At 37.1% G+C, this 20692-nt stretch overlaps 1 protein-coding gene across 1 annotated transcript; it reads left to right on the forward strand.

The window, feature by feature from the left end:
• Positions 1–363: 363 nt before the first annotated feature.
• On the forward strand, positions 364–19996 carry mfsd3 (major facilitator superfamily domain containing 3). Its single transcript, XM_052555989.1, has 6 exons — positions 364–460; positions 1489–2215; positions 7503–7650; positions 11813–11913; positions 14794–14903; positions 18141–19996. The coding sequence occupies exons 2-6, from the start codon at positions 1531–1533 to the stop codon at positions 18342–18344; spliced, it is 1248 nt and encodes a 415-aa protein (XP_052411949.1). The 5' UTR covers positions 364–460; positions 1489–1530; the 3' UTR covers positions 18345–19996.
• Positions 19997–20692: the final 696 nt, after the last annotated feature.

The following is a 20692-nucleotide window of genomic DNA, read 5'->3' on the forward strand; positions in this document are numbered from 1 at the left end:
TATTATGGGAATCCATAAAAAAATACCCTGTAATGGTTTCTACACTAAACTATGCAGACATTTACCACAAAATATTCAGGATGACAGAAGACAAATTACGACTTGGACTGTGTGTTAGAAACATGTTTGAGTGGAGCAATGGGAGCGGTAGGAAAAGCGATAAAGTTTGAGACTTAAGGGAGAGGGCTGATATCTTAATATCACGTACTCCATGGCCTAGATTTGCCGTCTCTCCGTCTCCATCAGCCTTACGCTGCAGTACCGTTGTTATGACGGGAGGTGGCGCTGTTGGCCTATTGGCTGTGAGCACTCTCGAGGACTGTTTGGTGATTGGTTTAAAGAGCGCGTGACGTCAAGCGCTCCCGCGGAAGTACCGAGGATTGGAAAACAGAGGTTATGCTGCATAGATCACAGCGGGTGAAGGAGACATTTAACGTTCGTTACCTGTAAATACAGCAAGGTATTTGTTGTACTTGAATTGTGTTATTTGTGCATTTCAATTTACATAGTTTCTGTTGTTCTTAATCCTAATTGTTAATATCTCTCAAGTAGAACATGTTGTGACAGAATGGACTGTTTATGACTAAATTAAATCGTTCTTGAATATGTAATTCTCTAATATTTATATTTTAATATCTAGCAGTTTGCAGATTGTGTATAAAACGTATCTGATGAGACTTGCATTAGTTATGTCAGTTATATCCAGCTGTCATGAATGAATGACCACACAACACTCTTTGCCATGCTAGTTTGTGTTTTTATGGTAACGTTAAGACACTTAGCAAAGCCTTTTGCACTTGTCAATTAAAAAATTTGGTCTATTTTGATTCCATAACACGTCTTCTTTCAAACTAGTGAAAAATAAGCATCCAAGATTGATGTGTGTTTATATTATTACATATATCCACTGAACCGTGTTTCATTTTTTCTTTTATTACACATCTATTTGCGTCTGATTTCAGATACAATATCTTAAATAGGCATTTTCTCGAAATGAGTTTTTTTCCCCCAAGCAGAAATAAGAGAAATATATTGTCAGAAATATTCCGTTTAATAGCACTTCCTCACATCAAACGTTCAAGTTTTATTCCTATCATTCTTTTAAGGATTTTCTATGTTTCTGGGTGTTGACAATATCTCCTGATTCATGGATTGATTAAAAAAAGACGACCCCAAAAAATATCCTCTTTAAAAACCCTGAACCTTGATAATTCAACAAAATGATAGGAAGATTTTTGAAAACCTGCCTTTATTCTGTTGCACTAAATGTATGCATTAGATAAGATTGTTTAAACATCATTACATTCCGGAAAACGTGTTATACAGTTGTATTAATGTACAGTAATCAATCAACTGAGAAAACATGATGTTATATAATAGTTAAAAATTTCACTGCATTTAGTTGTGATGTTTTGTCTTGAATAGAAACCATCATGTTACCTTATGTCAACAAGTCCCTGTCACACACTATACTTGTGTTGTTTACAGAGTACAGCCATGAGCTGAGGCTCCCCAAACCCACCTTTCTCAATGATGAACGACAAACTGGTGTTCCTGGGTCTCCTTTACTTCATCCAGGGCATTCCATATGGCCTGCAGTCTTCTTTGCTCCCGGTGTACCTGCGCGGTGCTGGCCACTCCCTCACCCGCATCAGCTTCACCAAAATCCTCTATTTCCCCTGGGTGCTCAAGGTACTCTGGGCCCCTCTGGTGGACCGGACTGGCACCAAGCGCTGCTGGTTAGTGGGCACAGTTGCTGGTCTGGCTCTCACCTGTTTGGTGAGCGCTACTATCTCACCTAATGTTCAGTACATGGCCGTAGCAGGCTCTCTGCTCGCTATGAACGTGCTAGCATCAGTGCAGGACATTGCGGTGGATGGAGCGGCCGTGCGGCTGCTCAAGGGACAGGGAGAGCTGGGTCTGGGAAACACTGTGCAGGTGGTGGGGTATAAAGCTGGCTCTGTGTTTGCTGGAGGGGGGCTCTTGGCTGTGATTGATGTTGCAGGCTGGGGCTGGATGTTCGCACTGCTGGCATGTGTTTACGGTGGTGTTGCTCTGTTCGTGTGGGGCGCCCCGGTGTTGGATGGAGAGTCGGTGTGGGGACAGGGAGAAGGACGGTCAAAGGATGTGATGCAACCCTGGAAGGTGTGGAGGAAGCTCTTGTCTGTGCCAGGAACGCCATGGATGATGTGCTACGTTCTCACATACAAGCTAGGTGAGATATTTGTCGTAATTCAACATCAGATAGATTGAGTTAAATGATTTGGAGATCTTAAAGTATATTTACATTTCCCTCTAATTTGCTGAACAAGTTGAAACACACCTATTGTAGAGTACTGAACTGACTATATTCATACAGTAAAAATACATAAAGTGTCATTTCTACATCACCAGACAGAACAGCAAAATTTATAAATTCATAATGCAGGTTTTTCCAAGAATGTATAACTTTCTTTCAGCCCCACTATTCTGATGGTACAAATAAATGTCACTTTCTTTATAAAAAAGGTGTAATTATTTTAAATGTATTATTATTTTAAAAATAGTATGTGTGTGTGTGTACATAATATATTTAAATATATATAATAATAAAAGAAAATGTTTAAAATTATTCCTGTGCTCTGACAACTACAAGCAAGTATACAGTAATTCCTTATGTTCTTTACCAGGAAAGTGACGTTTTTATACAATATCACAATAGTGAGGTGACGGGAAAATTATACTTTAAAAAAAAATTAATTAATTACCTTGAATGACCATGAACTTGAAACGAAGTCATGGTAGTGTGTTGTTTGTCCACAAGATGGCAATCTGGGCCTTTCCCATGCTTACTGCCATCTTATTCTCATTGGCTCTGAAGTCCGTAAACATCAGGAAATTATGCACAGTGTGTTTACACAGTTCAGTTCAGAGTCTATGTACTGGAACTGATATTGAAATCTTTCATTTAACTTTGCACCAGCGTTTGACCACAACCCTCACTTCTGTGACATGATCTGAATCAGGAATATATACATAAATAGCAGCTAATAAATCACTTTCAATGAGCTGAATGTTGTGTTTGGCACCAGAAGGGGATTATGTCTGGATTAGAGTCTCTTTGTGTCTGTGGTATTTTCATTGAAAACTGAATTTAGACATTTGTGCTGCACTGCTTATGTCAGATTATTTAGTTTGTGCTTCATTTGAGTGTTATATTTTGTTCAAAACAATTTAATCAGAAAACCAAGCTTTGTGTGTTATGTGTATGTGTCTCTGGCAAATGAGGGAGAGGTGGCACTGTAATCGGATGAGCTTCAGCAGACGGGACAAGTGGCACCCCCCCTTATTAATCTGTTTTATAAGGTTTCTCCCCCGATTGTCATCATAATCACTATTAAACAACACTTTGGATGACGCAAATTAGTTTACTAATGCACTAACATCTTTAAAGTGTACAATGCAAAACATAATTTTCTTTAACAGTATGTGTTTTACTTTTTAGTAAAGATATATAAACATTTTAAAAAAATATATGAATTTACTTGAAATTAATTTGCATAAGATATTAGTACTTATTTCAGAGAATATGTTCTGCATTAAGTTTATTTTTCTTTTTTCCATTGACAAAAACAAAGTTTTTTTTGTTCTTTTTGTAAATCTCTTTCAACTTTTTTGCATAAATCTAATAGTACATTGTGCAGTCTATGCTTAAAGTAAAAAACAACAAAAAAACTAGAGAATCAACTTTCAAAAAAAAAAAAAAATCAAAATCTAGCCAAAAAAAATTTGAATGAATATGTAATGCTGTTTTGTTTCTCATTTACATTTAAGTACTTTTTATTTTTATTTTAGGAGATTGTACTTTTACAGAAAAAATTCAATAAAATAAACGTATTGATTTTGCTGGGTTTTTAACAATAAATATTAATACAAAACAATAAAATCACTTTAAAACTATTAACGCACGGTTATGGTGAATATATAATATTTTGTCCGTCCTTAGAATCCACCATGCCTTTATATGGTCGTTTTTACTTTTATTGCTTGTTTTGTGTGATAATAAATATTACATAGGAATTCACAAACTAAAGTTTTCTGTTATTTACTCCAGTTTTTTTGCAAGGTTTATTGGATTGTAGAATATTGTGTAAGATGACAAATTAATCACAACGTTGCATGCCATCTACTGTAGTACCTCTATCACATCACAGGTTGTTACCAAAATGTGTTATATATAGGTTCTCTCAGGCCAAGCGTTGATAAAGGGTGATGGGGGGACAGTGGCGGGATGGAGGAGGCTGGGATTGAGCCAGACGTGGAGCTTCCCTGGGAAGAGTCCAGCTGGAGGCGGGAGTGTTCTTCTGGGGGTTAAAGATGGATTCTCTATGGGAGTAGAAAGCAACTTTTTTGCTCTGTCTCTCTGTCTTTCACTGTCCTTCTCCAACTGTATATATACATAACACACACTCATACACACATGTATATCGCCTGATGCTGCCCTCCCTCTGTCCCGCACAGCAGGGGCCAGGGAACGGAGGGGCATGCGGGGGGGATGGAGGGGTGACGCGAGCAGGAGGCCAATATTTTCCAGAGGGAACGCAGAGGACTGCAGGGGGGATGAATTAATGAACACCCACCACATGGTCAACTATAAGAGAGAGTGAAAGAGAGAGAGAGAGAGATGGTGGGGTGCAGGGGGCATAGGGTATGATGAGAAAACATGTGAGTAGAGAATGATGGAGAACACAGAAATCCAAGAAAGAAGATAAGTAAAGTATGTGATGTCTTTTAGTTGACCTAAATTGTTTCCCCATTGTCTGGACCATTGTGTAACTCGGGTGTGAACATTAAAACGCATTCTGTTTAGATATGTGAGCTTACAGTAATGACACTTTGAATAGGATGCATCTCCTTTCCCTTTCCATACCACTGTATCTTCGCTCGCATTCACATAGTTAACGGTGCAAGTGATAGTTCTCAATGCTTTTGTTTCGTCCAAACAATTATGTCATTGTGTCCCAGAATGTAAAGGGAATAACCTAGACCTTTGCGGATTCTAACCTCAGAGGTCCGTAGAGACTTGGTAGGGGCTTGTCGTTGGTTGAGGAGCATTTACAATGGAGTTGTGTAACCTGCTCAAGTACACACAGATGCAGATACACACAGCATTGTGACCTGGGAGGGGTCCGGGTTCCTCAGGCTGTTCCCATGATGAGGACTTGAGACTTTGAGACGTATCGCAGTGCTGGTTTTAGTCAGCATCTCTAACACTTTTGAAGTTTAGTTGAGGTGGTGTTTCATTGAATTGCATCCTCATGCTGCTCCAAAGCTGTATGGTTTTCTATTTCCTGTGGAACACAATACATGAATATTTGGAGAATATCATGGACTTTCTTTTTAATGCAATAAAAACAAGTGAAAACTGGAGATGTCAAGCTTTAAAAAAGTTTTTTTCTTTTTTAAGTAGTCCATTTGATTTATCCACTGTATTGTGCAGACTGAAATGTAAATCAATATTCACAGAAATTCTTCGTTGAGAGATCTGCGGTGTTCATGAGTTTGGTGTTATTTGCTATATTTTGAGTGAAAATTAGACTTCAGTATTTCTAGTGAACCAGTTTATCCCACTTACAAAACCGGTCTCGATTTGCTGATGGATCAGGCTGGTCTTCAAATTCAGATCACTGACAGTTAACACCATACTGGAAGGGAAGATCTCAGTAAATCACTTTTTAGTCTGTCCATCACACCAAACTATTATAAATCATGTGAGCTACTGTTAATTTATGGTGCTTGTGCTTCCTTTTTGAGAATTGAAAGCTCCTGTCCTCATTCATTGTAATTGCATGTAAATAATTAGTACCGTTCCATTAGTAATTAGTACCGTTATCCTTTGGACAACCATCCTGAATCTGTTGTCCATTTTTGTCTTCATCTGTTCCCCATTATCTATCGTTGTTAACCGAGGTGAACTGATACAGCATCTCTTCTCTCTCTCTCTCTTTCTCCTCCCAGTGCCTCCCCTTCTCTGCTTTCCTCCACTGTGTTTTTGTGGATGTCTAATGAAATCCCATGTGAAATGGACAATTGTTGCTCTGAGATTATTTATAGACATAAATAAGCAGCCTTGTTGTTTGTTTTCAATCCCTGCTTAAAAAATAATTAGTTTGAAGCAGCGTAGAAGAAAAAAAAAAAACCGAGGCAGAATGCTGAAGCGCATTTCTAGCTGCGCATACGAGACGATCAGCAGCATCTGAGCTGTTCACTGATCATCTTTGGTGCTTTGTATACATTTACAACTCCATGTTCACACAATGTACACTATTTATTCTGCTGTGTTTCATTTACATACATTTTTGACTGTATTTATTGTGGTATTTTAGTGGAAATCCATATATTGTTGTTCTATAATGAATAATCATAAGGATATTTAAATAGTTATTTATTTAAAACATTTTTAAATAAAAGTGTTATTAATATAAGAGTTAAGTGTAGTTTATAAGCCTTTGTTACTGTGATTTTATTATGGTAATGAGTTCTTAATTCAAGTGAGTTATGGTTATGCTGAAACCTTGTCAAATTTTCTTAAGGATTAGGGTGTTTGACATTAGTCAAATCAGTTCTTAATGCTCTTTGTACAAACAAAGTGAAAGTGACTGGCTCTATGTGTTCATAATTATGTAAAACAGCATCCTTATTTACTTAAACGCACTGGACCTAAGTGGCATAGCTGCCTTATAGGAAGAAAAGATGCGCTGAATGTGAAAAACGAGTCCCATTGTTCATTGTTGCCACCACATTACAGACTTTACAACATCCTTTACAAATTTAGTTCTACTGTCAGACTCAATCCCCCTCAAAGAAAGCGATGTCAAAGCGCTCACGTGGCGCTGTCAGCGACCGTAGCAGAACTCCGACAGAAGCGTCTGATTTTTGATTTGATTTTCTGTTTTTGTTTCTCACCGGTTTCATCCCGGGGACCCCGGAAGCGCAGTTTCTTTTTGACGGCGGTCTCAGAGCTGTCAGTCAGCGGGCTGTCTCGCTGTCGAACTGAAGGCAGCCTCCATAAATAATGACAATGGCGTTAAATAATACACGGTGGCGGGTTACCGAGGCCTCTGTGCACCCGCTATCATGCAGCGACGCAGGACTCTGCGCAGCATTTTCACTGGCAGCTTTTGATTTTATCACATTTGTCTGGGTTTAAGTGGCAAACGTTCAGAAAAAAAGTGTCTGGAAGGTAAGGACTCAAGTGTGAAAAAACGTGGCCTCTGCTCAGGTTATGACACTTTTTTTTTTTCCATACTCGGATAACAAGTGTTTTGTTTCGACTAAGTTTGTGTTGTGACCTGTGGAACACCAGTTTTGAGAAAAGTCTGACGCAATTTGATAAAAATCCAGCACTTTTTCTATAATCTGCTCCGTTTTCTTGGTCTTCTTGTTCTGTCTATCTGAAAGAGCATTTACATTGGTTGAACTGAGTGTGTATGTGCTGATGTAACCTCATATTTTCTGAACAGGTGAACAGGGGGCTATCACCATGTTTCCTCTCTTCCTGCTGGACCACCACATGACGGCCAGAGAGCTCGGGGTGTGGAATGGGGTGGTTGCCATGGCTTTTTCCATCTGCGGCTCATCAATCGGGGGATTCTTGCTCTCTCAGTACAGGTAGGGAGTGTGTTTTGTTTTTTTCGGTAATAAAACGATGGTGAAACTGAGTCCGTTCTAGCTGCAACACCGTTTCCAGCCAAGTCACGCTTTGCTATTAATATTGCAGGAATGGTGTTGGAAGACTTTGTTCTTTGGATTTCTCCTTACACCTTTTTCTATGCCCCCTCTCGCGTTATCGGTTTCTGTAGCCCACCATCTCTCTGTGAGAGAAACGCGTCCCTTTTCTTTTTCTCAGTGTTTTCTCACTACATCTCTCCACCCATCTTGGCCCCAGGCGCGAAAGAAGGAGAGAAAGCGATCGAGAGTGTGTCTGAGAGATAGAAAGAGAGATAGTAATGAAAGTAAACACAGCCTTTTGTGGGAGCTGAGAGTAAAGCAGGCTCAGGTGTGAGCTGAAAGGCCTCCAGGATGCATAAAGGTTGAATAGAGATGTACTTGTTGCTGATACGTCGCCCTTGTCTACCGATCTGAGACCTTTTTTACCAGTTATGTTTTGTAATAGTTAAGATGGGAGTTTGGTTGACTAACCGTTCCAAGAGCAGTCGCATGCGAATCTTCCTCAAAGGCCCACACACTTGTTAGTGGCACAAGGAAGAGGATTTTGGAGAAAGACATGTGCAGTGGTTCTGTCTTTATTTCATTCCAGACTTGAGGGCAGACATCCAGTCATGTATCTGAGTTTAAAGTGAAATGAAACTCTTCATACTGGACAATTGCCATTTTCTTCAGGCTGGTTTGCTTTACCTTATGGCACAATGAAACAACATGCATTTTAATGCAGTTTTACAAACCACTGGAATGCATCACATGAGGTTCACTTACATTGATGTGTACTTTAATTAAACTGATGTAATGTTGGTCTATTAAAAGACTGAGAGAAATTCTTTAACTATCTAAACAAGTATTAGTGAGGTGATGCAGGACCACGGATCGATTTTCATTTGGACCACAGATCATTTTTCTTTCATTTATATATACTACTGTCCAAAAGTTTGGAGTCAGTTAGACTTATGTTTTAAAGAAATGAATACTTCTTTTTAGCAAATATGCATTAAATTGATCAAAAGTGACAGTAAAGACATTTATAAGCAGCACATATTTTCAAGATTTATAATAACAGGAATGGAGTGTCTGTTTCACAAGTGCAAATAGCCCGTCTTGTTGGCTATTTATACTAACTCTGCCCACGACATTGGTACAGTGCTATAGATGGTAAAGTGCGTGCCGTAGTCTTTTTAATGCAATAGACCCAGGTTCAAATCCACCTTTTGTCATAGATTTTTTCCCCTCCCTTTTCAAATCTCAAATCACATCAGAAAGGTATTTATTTTCAATAAAAATTAAGTTGAAAATGAAGTATCGGGTAGGGATCGAGTAGGTGTAGGGAGGGCTTTATTGTCCCAATATGGTAGCATGCATATAAAAATTTGAATTACAATGATAATTTACACCTAATATGTTGTAATTGCATAATGTTTTATAATTTACTACAACACTGAGGTGCAGATAATTGCCACTATATGCAATAAGTAGTAAAATTAGCAGAAACTCCTCCTATATTAATATAGTGTTAATAGAAAACTATGTATTTGCCGTTAGGGCCAGATTTACTAAACAGGGCAAATTAGCTTTACAGTGTGCACATTAAAGAACACATACACATCCAGATCATTTCAAATATAACCAGTGCAATCTCCCCAATTACCACCTGCTTTAAGACATGCTTTTTTTGTTTGTTAAATAATGCCACAAATACCAGTAATTTGACGAGTGCAAATGTTAGTAAATCGCGTTGTGTGATTCATTTTAATACTCTTCTCCCATAAATTTAGCTTCTAAAAGGTAAACTTCCACAAATGCATATTCAGTAATGTCAGGTGCAAAAATTTACTGTACCCACGCCTTTTCCAGCTATTTCTTTACTGCGCATCTTTAGTAAATCCTGACTGCACTATTTTAACGGCATAAGATAGTTTGCACTGGCGGAAGCCAAAACATCTGGCCCTTAGTGTAAATAGCATATTACTAAGAAAATACTGCTATTTTCACTTAGTGCAAATAGAATCCATTGCCTTTATCGCTATTTACACTTGATGCAAATAGCCACTGCCAATCAAGAAGTATTTATTGATCATCAAATCAGTTTATTAGAATTATTATGGAAACTAAACATTTAGCATTTTCCATAATAAGGCATTTTTAAAGATTTTTTTGATAAAGATATTTTAGTTTGAAAGATAATTTGAATACGAACAAACTTTTCTAACCCAGAATTTAATGGAGATGTCCAGTTTTTAAATTTGCGTCCGAGCAAATAACCAAACAATCACAACTTGCACTGTTCAGGCAGTGCATCAATTCTGTGCAGAAAAGGTGAGTGGGACTTATAAAATCACAATCTGAGTTAAATATCTGATCAAATTTTTCTTACCTCTCTTTCTCTCACTCTCTCTTTCTTTTCCTTTCTCTGTAACCTCTCCCTCTCTCTCTAGTACCTTCATCTTCTTTTTTTCCTCCTCTCTCTTTTGGTCTCTTTCTCCTTCTCTATGCTAAAGGCAGTGTCAGTGAATGGGGAGGAATGTAAAGTTTCACACGCAGGGAGCTCGTTCATTCGACACAGTCGTGCATTCAGGCCTTGCTTCCCACAGATCGGGTTTCTGCCGTTGTCTGTTCAGGGCCACTAAAAGCTAATTTGGACACTTATCCCGGTCCCATCTGAAATGCTTGAGTGGCCGAAAACTGACCCCCATACAATGATCGCCATCAGCAATCTGAGAGTACGAATCTTATCGGGCAAACTGCTCGTGTGATACGCCTGTTTTAGACTCGTTTTCAATCTCTCGCACCCTTCTCTCTCGCTCTCTGACTTGCTCGTTTTCCTCTTTAAGACTGTCTGTCTTTCTTACAGCTCTCTTTCTCTCTCTCTCCTCTCATCTGAGTGAAATATGAAAGAGTGTTATTGAGTGGATGCAGGGAGAGTGTTTGCATGAGAATGATGGCAGATTGGCTTTCTGTCTGACCGGCTGCTGTTGTTGACTGGGTTCATCTAGATCTAAAAGGCTGGTTTAAGATGACAGATGATTCCTTACTCTTCTCTTAAAGTCCAGTTGACCTTTACCCACATCTCCTTCTCTCTTTCTCGACTCGCTTTCTCTGTCAGAGGCCTCAGAGTCTACTCACAGGGAAAGGACTTTATATAAAGACACAATTTTTACAACCTTAAGAAAGAGTCAAACTAATATGTGTTAATGATTAAAAATATTAAATATGAAATTCCAGACTCTGTGTTTGATTGACAGGGCCCTCCGGGTGTTCTGATTGGAGCTGGGAGAAATTGAGGTGTGTGATGGTCACTAATTAGCAGGGGTTAATCAGCCCATGGCTGTGGATCTTGGCGTGCTATTGATTATGTCGTAAAGGAAGTTCCCTGAGGGATACTTAACTGTTAATAGAGAATCAATTAGAGTGTGCAAGCAAACGCACTGCATGTGAGCATGTGTACAGGAGTGTTTTTCTGTCTCAGTGTGGCAGATCTGTGTGTTTGACCCTCATTAAAGTCCTACATCGCCTTTAGTTTGCTGTAATAAAATATATTTAGTCTTGTTGATGTTCTATTACATTGCACTACCATTAAAGTTTTTATGGTTGGTAAGAAATAATGATCACCAAGACTGTATTTATTTGTGCAGAAATCAGTTAAAACAGTAATATTTATGAAACTTTATTACAGTGTTTAAATATTATTTTAATATATTTTTAAAATGCATTTTTTCTGTGCTGGCAAGGCTGAAATTTCAGCAGGCATTACTCCAGCCTACAGTGCTGATTTGGTGCTTAAGAAACATTTCTTCTTATTATCAGTTGAAAACTGCTTCCTATATTTTTTTCCGAATTTTTAATAAATAAAAATTGATACTCTAATTTATACAATAAAACTGTGTAGAAAAGGTATATATATATGTGTGTAAAATTATAAATGTCTTTCCCTCTCACTTTGGATTAATTGAATGTGTCCCCAACAAATAATAGTATTACGTTCTTAAAACAAAATTGAACTGTGCTATATATAACATGACATGAAATTACATTATATTGCATATTTGTGGAGTTTGAGAAAACATAAACTGAACTATCTGTCTTTTATCTTTTATGTCCTCAGTATTGGCATGCTAATGAGACGTGTGTTTATGATGCGGACTGTCAGCATGGTCTTCCAGAGCTCACTCCTTGTAGTGCTGGAGCCTTCGCCCTTGATGAAAGGTGAGAAATGCACATACTTGTACACACTAAAGTATACAAACATGGTATTGGACCAACATTATAAGTGCAGACTTGTTTTATTTTGTAATTCAATAAGGTACTGCTCATCTTTATGCTTTAATGGTTTATTACTGCCTGTCTTGTGGGTACAGTTTGTTCATAGCCAGATAGCTCACCTGTATGTATGAATGTATGTATGTATGTATGTATGTATTCATGTATATATATATATATATATATAGAAGTGAAACTGACCTGTTCTCTTTTGAGCTTTCTACTGTTCTCCTGCATTTAAGCATCCATTGCACCGTCTCTGGTTTCCAGTGTTTTCCACTGACAGGCTAAAGTGTCCATTTCAGCACCTTGCAGAGTAAACAGGTGTGAATAAAACTCTAAATGCTGCATTAAACAACAGCATGTGATGAAAAGGGAGAGTATTAAAATGTATGTCATTCAGACCAGTATAGAGCTCATCTCACTGTGGTTAGATCAGAAAAAAAAAAGTCAAAGGTTTATTTTTTTAGATTATAACAAAAAAAAAAAGCTATTCGGTGATTTAACTATAAATAAATCCAGATGGGTAGGACAAGACATTTACAATATTTGTACAACAGAATTTAATTATCATCAAAGCTCAACATGTATGTAAACTATTTTTTTGCTAACATTAAGATCATCAAATGACAATGGCAGAAACTTTTTTGGTACTTACATGACAATTGGAGAATGGTTTATATATTTATTTATTTATTTATTTATTATAAATAATATGTATGTATAAGAAAATACTATGCAAATATAATAATATTTAAAGATTATTTAGTTTTTTTTTTTCATTAAAAAGAGAGAAAAATGGTCACATTTAATAGGAAATTGTATTTCATTGGTTGCTTAAGGCTCTTTATTTGTTGCCTTAGGTGTCTGCTTTAATATAAAAACCAAGTACCAGAAGCTGATATCTAATCAAAGCCGAACTTTCAGTATTGATCGAACCTTAGATCAACGTTCTCTCTTTTCTGAAAAATTATCTTGAACTTTTATTTGATGAATCTTCTGTAAGACTCCTGTAGATCTGTTCTGTTAACCGTCTTCATAGTCCTAGTACTTGGATTCAGCACAATTCATGCAACATTTTATGCATGAGCTGTATAGAAGTGATCATACAGAAGTTATGTCAAACATACTTTCTCCCCGGTTCAACTTGCTTAAGTGGATTTGCGTTTCTGTTTCTGTCTGCAGAAGCCGACTCTATTTTACCTTGAGTATTCTCACGGCTCACTTTGATAAATGAATAAACCCATATTCAAACCCTCTGCCTGTTTCTCTTTTTTTCATGTGCCGTCTCTTTCTCTCACAGGTGCTTTGAATGTTTATTTAATGAAAATGAAAAAAAAGGAAATGGGGGAAACTTGCATTTTAGCTGTTTTACTCAGTATTTTTTGCCACTGTATTACTTCTTCCCTAGGATGTCGTGGCTTTTTAGTCAAGATGTTTTTGTCAGCGAGCTTCTGTTTGACAACTCCCTCATCTCTCTGTCTTTCTTATTCTCTCTCTCTCTCTCCCCGTCTTTCTTTCTGCCGCTCTCCCAAACGAAACGGAACAAAGCAACTCTGTACCCCATCTAACCCCCCTTAAAAAAAAAAAAAAGATAAAGTTCTGCAGAAAATATTTTTCAATATTGTATGAGACTGGATGCCTCAGAAGAGCTGATTTTCCTTCCTGTGGTTCCTGGGTAAGTAATGGAGAAGTCTTGTTAGGCAGAACTAAACATTTCCAGTGAATAATTCAGATGGAGCTGGATGTGAAAGCTTCATGAACAGGCAAATGGGCTGCTGGTAATGATTGATTTGAGATTCATGATTTTTAGAGGCATTAATGGTAGACCGTCTGTCTCATGCTCTGGGTGGACGTTACTGTGAATTAAATAATCAGCTTCAAAAAGGCCAAAAAGACACTAGAATCCTGAGCGACATCGTGTAGAGTCAGATTTGAGTGTCTGACATGGTTCTGTCTGCATAAATAATAGTCTGGGAGAGCTCAGTTTAATAACTAGCAAGTTTTGTTTCTTCTAACATGAGTATGACAGAGTTGAGTATGAGTAAAAACACACTATAAGACAGAAGACCATCACTCTTAATACGCTTAAAAATTCTCACAATTTCTTGTTTTCTGTCATGTCAGTGCATTCTTTCTGACTTTGCAAAAAAAGTTTTCAAACAGACATATCAACAAACAACAAGAAGGAATGGCTAGTGGTCATTTTGCACTGATTTGCTCAGAACGGTTAAAAAAACGTAGGTAAAAAAACTTGGAGATGACGTGTTTTGTTTTGGGGCTCCTGCGTCCGACTGTTTTGTTCTTCTGCTACCTTTCACAATTTTATTGCTCAGCACAGCATGCTAACACGGTGATCAGTCATGAAAAATAGTAATTTGTTTGTTTGAAATTTGTCACAGTGTTTGTTACAGCATGCCTTCCAGTGAGATAATTCACATGCATTTCAGTAACTGTCTGCTTTAGTCTACCAAATTGGACAAAAGAAAGATATATTTGGCTGTCAGAGGATTATTGGTGCCCCCAGCCCGTCCGTCAGGTATTTTACAATTCCAAATTTCAGAAATGTGTAGGAAAAATAATTTTAGACCCTCTTTGAGCATTTAGATAGTAATTTTAGGCTGAGCACCAGAACATCCAGCAACAAGAGCAGCCTCTTTCCACAGGCCTGATTTCTTGTTAACAACTTCAGTGCGATTATTTCAGAGACATTGTGCATTTTACCTTGCAGTATGTAAATTCAAAGTCACAAATTCAAATTTAAAGACAAGAAAACGCTGCAATGGGCAGTGTTGTATTAATTTGGTTTGTGTCTTTCTCCCTCAGGTATGGCAGTGCTGAGTCTGAGTTTGCAGCATTTCATAGCGGGTCTCATCACCACTCTGACGTTCACTACAATGATGAACTGCACACAGAGAGCCGAGGAGAGCATACAGGTATCACACGTTACCCTCTTCAACTGACCGCAGCTCTTCATGCTTCCTGACAGATCAGAGCAAACTGCTTAACGGCATCACACGTGTTCACCTAAGGTCAACCGCGTGACAAATGTATTGTGTTTCTCTTCAGTTTCAACAGTCAGACTCTGAAGACAACAAAACATGAATCTTCCAGTTTTTGCTGGTTGTTGACAGGTAGAGTCTCACAACAGGCAGTGAGCTGCAGAAAGCCTGAGAGTGTTTCCTGTCTGCCACATACGTGAGCACATCACAGCAGTCAAAAGCTCATTTATCTGTCAGTCAATAGCTCCACTTAGAGAGCTGAGCAGTTTTCACACTCTTTAGCTCTACACGTCAACCCCATTTCAACTCATCAATCACCTACAAAGCATATGCATCAGAAAGTATATTCACATTTTTAGATTTGACTTCTTTTTTTTTTTTTTTTTTTTTTTTAATTTGTCAAGATTATATCTTTGGTTGTAAAGTAGCCCAGTGGTTATTTCACATGCACTGACACATTAAATTATGGTGCTCATGTGAGCAATGCGAGTTTGAAACTGATTTGTGTTATTTCCCGAACCCTGTTCCCAAATCTTCTACATTTTCTTCTCAAGAAGGTCACAACAGTACCACTTTCACTTTTTTTCGTAACACTACCGTCCGAACATTTGTTGTTAGTAAGATTTATTTTAAAGATATTTTAAAGAGGTTTCTTATGCTCACTAAGATTTGCATTTATTTGATCTAAAGTGCAGTAAAACAGTAATATTGTGAAATATTATTACAATTTAAAATAACTATTTTCTATTGCTATATATTTTAAATTTGAGATTACTCCAAGAGTCACGTGATCCTTCACCCTTCAGAAATTCTAATGTGTAGAAATGGGGCTCAAGGGACCTTTCTTCTTATTTTTAATCTTGAAAACAGTTGTGCTGCGTAATAGTTTTGTGGAAACAGTCAGACTTTTCCCTAGGATTTTTGAAATGGAATCCTTTTTAAACACTTTTTTTTTCAGCTTCATGCATCCTTGTTAAATAACATAATTTATTTAAAAAAAAAACAAATATGTGTATATATATATATATATATATATGGTGGCCAGTCAGGCCAGCACCAGAAAATTATGTATTTTAATTTTTTTTTTTTTTATGTGTCTGAAATATATAGTTATTTAGAAATAATTATTCAGAAATAGTTATTTTAATGTTAATTTTTTTATGTTTACAATAATATATGAGAATTATACAACTGTTTATACAAATAGTGTTTATGTCTTCCATGCTGCAAATCTACTGTACAGACAAAGATGACTTACATTGCAAATGTTAGAAGTAGCCTAATCAATGTCTTGTTTTGTAGGTGCATGGGAAGAAAGCAGCAGATGTATTTAACATTTCTTGCTTCTTGTAATTCATATAGTTTCCAAAACAAAACTTATGCAAGGTGCATTAGCTGCTGCTTCTGTGTCACTTTTACACTGTAAAGACATCTTATCTGTCTATCATTAAACAGTCCATCCATACCAGCTCTATTCTTCACAACAATCAGCTCCCTATTTTCTCCCACTAATCTTGTGTTGCCTAATTTCTCTCCTTGTTAGTTCATTTGTTCATGCTTTTTATTTACGTGTTTCCTAAATGATAAAATGTTGTTCTCACTGTTCATAGATATCTCTCCCCTCCCATGTTCTCTCGTTTCATCCCCTCGTTCATCTTTGACATGATTGTATTGTCCTGTTTAAATGGGCCTGCGCTGCTTGCATGTGATCTTTCACTGCTCTCTCAGCTATTTGTCACTCCATCAGCTCAATACGTGCTGAATTAATGGCACTAATGAAACTCATTACACAATAGGAGTATTGAGAGTATATAATAAGTATATAATAAGTGTATGTTTTCCCCTGGTCTCTAAGCAATTAAAAACTTCAGATTCACATTCGGAGGAAAATAATCAGGAGGAGGATTGTAAACTGTAGGTTAACTCAGATGTTCCTATGACATACATACCGTAGCAAGAGCAGCTTGTGTGTGTTTGTGTGTGTTTGTTTTAAGGTGGTTTCAGCCGACTGAAAACTGATACTGTGAATGTTTGTGAAAAGGCCCTAGAGGGAGAAACTGAACACCTTAAACAAGTTTGTCGGAATAAAGGTACTTCACTTAACTTTAGTGCTGGGGCCATGTGAAGGAATGGACTTGGCTTTGCTTTCCCAACTTGTGTGCTTAGAGTATGGAGACGGTCTCTGGCGTCTAGACAGGAGAGACAAGGGATTCAGACTGCTCTTTGATCCTCCTGTTGGAATTGTTTTGATGTGAGGCAAAGTAAAAAATTGATAAATAAGTATCATGTTAAAAAGTCATCAGTTGCTTTGAAAGGTAACGCATGTGAAAGGTCGAAAGCGAGTTTTTATTGCTGTTGTTTCCAAACTATATATGATTGTTCTGTCCTATGAAGACAAAAAGGGCAATGATATTTAAATTAGGTAACCACAGTGTATATCGGACAATATTAGAGAAATTTGTAGCTTTTTGTAACTTTGCATGTTTATTTGAATTTAATTTACATATTTTATTGTGCTTGATAATTTTCCCTATTTTTACGGCTTATCTTTCGTCATCTAATGTTTACCTAAAGTTCGTGTATTTGTATTTAGCTTTGATATATTAATTTATAATTCTAAATAATTTAATTTTAGTTTACGTTTAGTTACTAAGGCATTTTTTTTTTCATCAAATTTTCAGTCAGTGGAAAAGATTATGAGTTTTAGTTTAAGTTTAACAAAACGTAAAATTATTATGTTGTGATGTCTAAATTTGCTTGTATTATTTAACGTGATTTTTTTTAAATATATTTTCTTTTTCAATGATTTAAGCAAAATAATGTGGAATTGTAATATGAGTTGAGTTCTTTATCAGCCATAGCATGAAAACATTGGTTTTTTGGGCAGATATTTAAAATGAGTGCATCTTAATATAAAGATCACTTGGATAATTAAATGCAGGACCTTTAAAGGATTTGAAAATATTTCATAAATTAGCGATTTGATGAATGGCTTGTTTCTCACACGGGTAACATCTGAATCTAGCCTTACAGCAAAACACATCTCCCTTTCTTCCTATATAAATACTGTACTGTCCCTTTTTCATTGTTCTTGAGAAAATCCCACAAATTCTCAAAGGTTAATGCTAAATGACTTTCTGTATTTCCCTCTCTATCTTTGTCTATGTCCAGGCCACCCACTACAGTTTTCTGGCCACACTGGAGGTCCTGGGGAAACTGAGTTTTAGTGCCCTGGCAGGAGGTATGGTGGACACTGTGGGCTTTCCCATAGCCTTCATCCTCTTCCTCTTCCTCACCTCCAGCAGTGCCCTGCATGTGTGGAGAGCCACAGAGACTGGTGTCCTGAAGGAGCAACTCAAGGAGCAGCCAAAGTGACCAGAGTTAGCCGATGAGAGAGAGTGTGTGTCTGGGTGAGAGAGAGGGAAGTCAAATCTTATATTTCGCATTAGATACTGGTGACCAAATAGTAGCCAGTGAAATGAATCTGTTGTTTTTATTTGTATTTATTTATAACTCAACCAGCACTGATGCGACAAGAGCCACAGAAGCACTCTCACAGAAAGCCAGTACCACTGCAAATGCGTAACAGCTACATTGCACCTCTACAGTAAACTAGCTTTAAAGCTACTTGCTTTTCAACAACAAGTCTTTCTAAATGGCAAGCGTACTGAGCTATGGCAACAATTTGGTTAATCTTTTACGTTTGTCATAACGGACAATGACAGATTTATTCCATACAATTGTACTGGTTATAAAAGATCTATATCAGGGTCTAGTCAAGTTTGGTTTAGTTACCCTAGTCATTTACAGATTTCATTATATACAGCATGCTTCGCTTTAGAAATGCCTTTAGTTTTTAATCCAATGCCCTCTGACACCTTAGATATAACTCCATCAGCTTATTGACCAATCAGCAACACACTGGGAGCACTATGAACATTGAATTATGGTACTATGCTTAGTGGAGTGCATTTTTGTATTCTCAGTGCAATACTTAAATTAAAGGGGTCATATCACCGAAAATGCATATTGCATTAAATTAAATTAAGTGTATGACAAAAAGGCACTGTACCTTTACAGTATTAAACATACATTGTGGAGCACCTGAAAATCCTTTATCTTTCCTAGGATTATTAGGAAATGTAAGGGGAAATTGGCCCAGCAGAAAATGTAATATCAAGATGGTGTCTGAATGTCTTAAAGGCACAGCAGCAAAATCAAGGGCCGGAAATGGTCATGACAAACTTAATTAGGACTGTTTCGATGCAGAGAACTTGATTAACATTGTAAGTGGACCTCAGGGAAAAAAAAGTATTTGAAAAAGCATGATATGACCCCTTTAATGATTATAAATACTGTACACTGTAACAGTTAATCTCATCAAGCTCATTTTTTGAGCAGTTACATGTTTGTTTGAAATGGGGTTTTTTTTACGAGTTGGCTTCATTTCCTATGCAATAACACAATATTACTCGTAGTTATTATTACAAACAACTTTACTTCTCGCACACAGAAACAACTAAAAACTTTAAGTTGCCTTATTGTTATTATTATTATTATTTTAAAGATTTACTGTAAAGCCAAAACATGTAGCTGTTGTTGAGACTATGTAAGCATACATGTGGGATGTCACTTTTGGAGGGGAATTCAATTTCAGTTGCAAAAAAGATCACCAAATGAAACTGCAGCTGTACATGCATATAGCACAGTAACAGTATATGTTTACCATTTCTGTTGAAAGCAGAACAATGTTTAGATATAATACACTATAGTATAATTATATAGTCTAATCTTCTTTTTTGCATTTGTTTTCTTGGAGAAATAGAAACAGACAGTCCCAATTAAATGTTACATTTTAAAAATGGTTACAGAGTCATAACACTTTATGAAATAAGTGGAAAAGCTATGGCCGATTGATGGTTATTTTGTCATTAAATCTTCTGAAAGGCAAAGCCCTTACCAAACAAGCCATTTTTGTCATTTTAGCTTGGACTAAAAGAGACTCAAAAATAAAAGCTATTACTGAACCCCGAGTGTCTGCGCATTTATGAGTTTATCAGACAAGAATTCAAAGCCATTAGTCTGCGTTATTAAGAGATTCTGGGCCATACCACTTACACTTAGTCTTTAGAAAGTCCAATATTGTCTTGTGTATATTTATGTTTTATATACAGATCTCTAGATCTACCAACTCTCAAGTATTTCCCCCATATGGAGCCTGGAGACTTTCCCCATAAGATGACGCAATAGCTGTAGAATCGTATGCTGTTGATGGGACTGAACCGTTTCCCCAGCTTATACCATGACACCGTATACTCTCCCTCACCATGAAGGAAAGATGAATCTTCCTGATCTGTTAGAGGGATTAGGAACCCTTACGTAATTCATGAATAGACCTGCACTTCACCCTTTCACTGTGACATTATTTCCTGGGTGGTTTAGCTGGAGAGAAAACACAAGGAAGAAAGGAAGGAAAGTCTTCTTCACACTCCACTTTCACAAGACCACAAGAGACCAAAAACTGTTTTTTGCAGAGTCGTCAAAAGTAGATTCAGAAATATAAATTTAAGTATACATTTTCATAAGATGTAGTTTATAGTTTCTTCAGTTCTGAGCCAGATACGGGATGCTGTTTGCTACAGTATGAAGTACATTGTGGCCCACAAATTTGACCAAGATTGAAGCACATGTCATTCACGTATTTAAACGCAAGTATTCAGGTA

This window comes from Carassius gibelio, chromosome B5 (assembly GCF_023724105.1).
Source record: "Carassius gibelio isolate Cgi1373 ecotype wild population from Czech Republic chromosome B5, carGib1.2-hapl.c, whole genome shotgun sequence".
In the NCBI taxonomy this organism is placed as follows: domain Eukaryota; kingdom Metazoa; phylum Chordata; class Actinopteri; order Cypriniformes; family Cyprinidae; genus Carassius; species Carassius gibelio.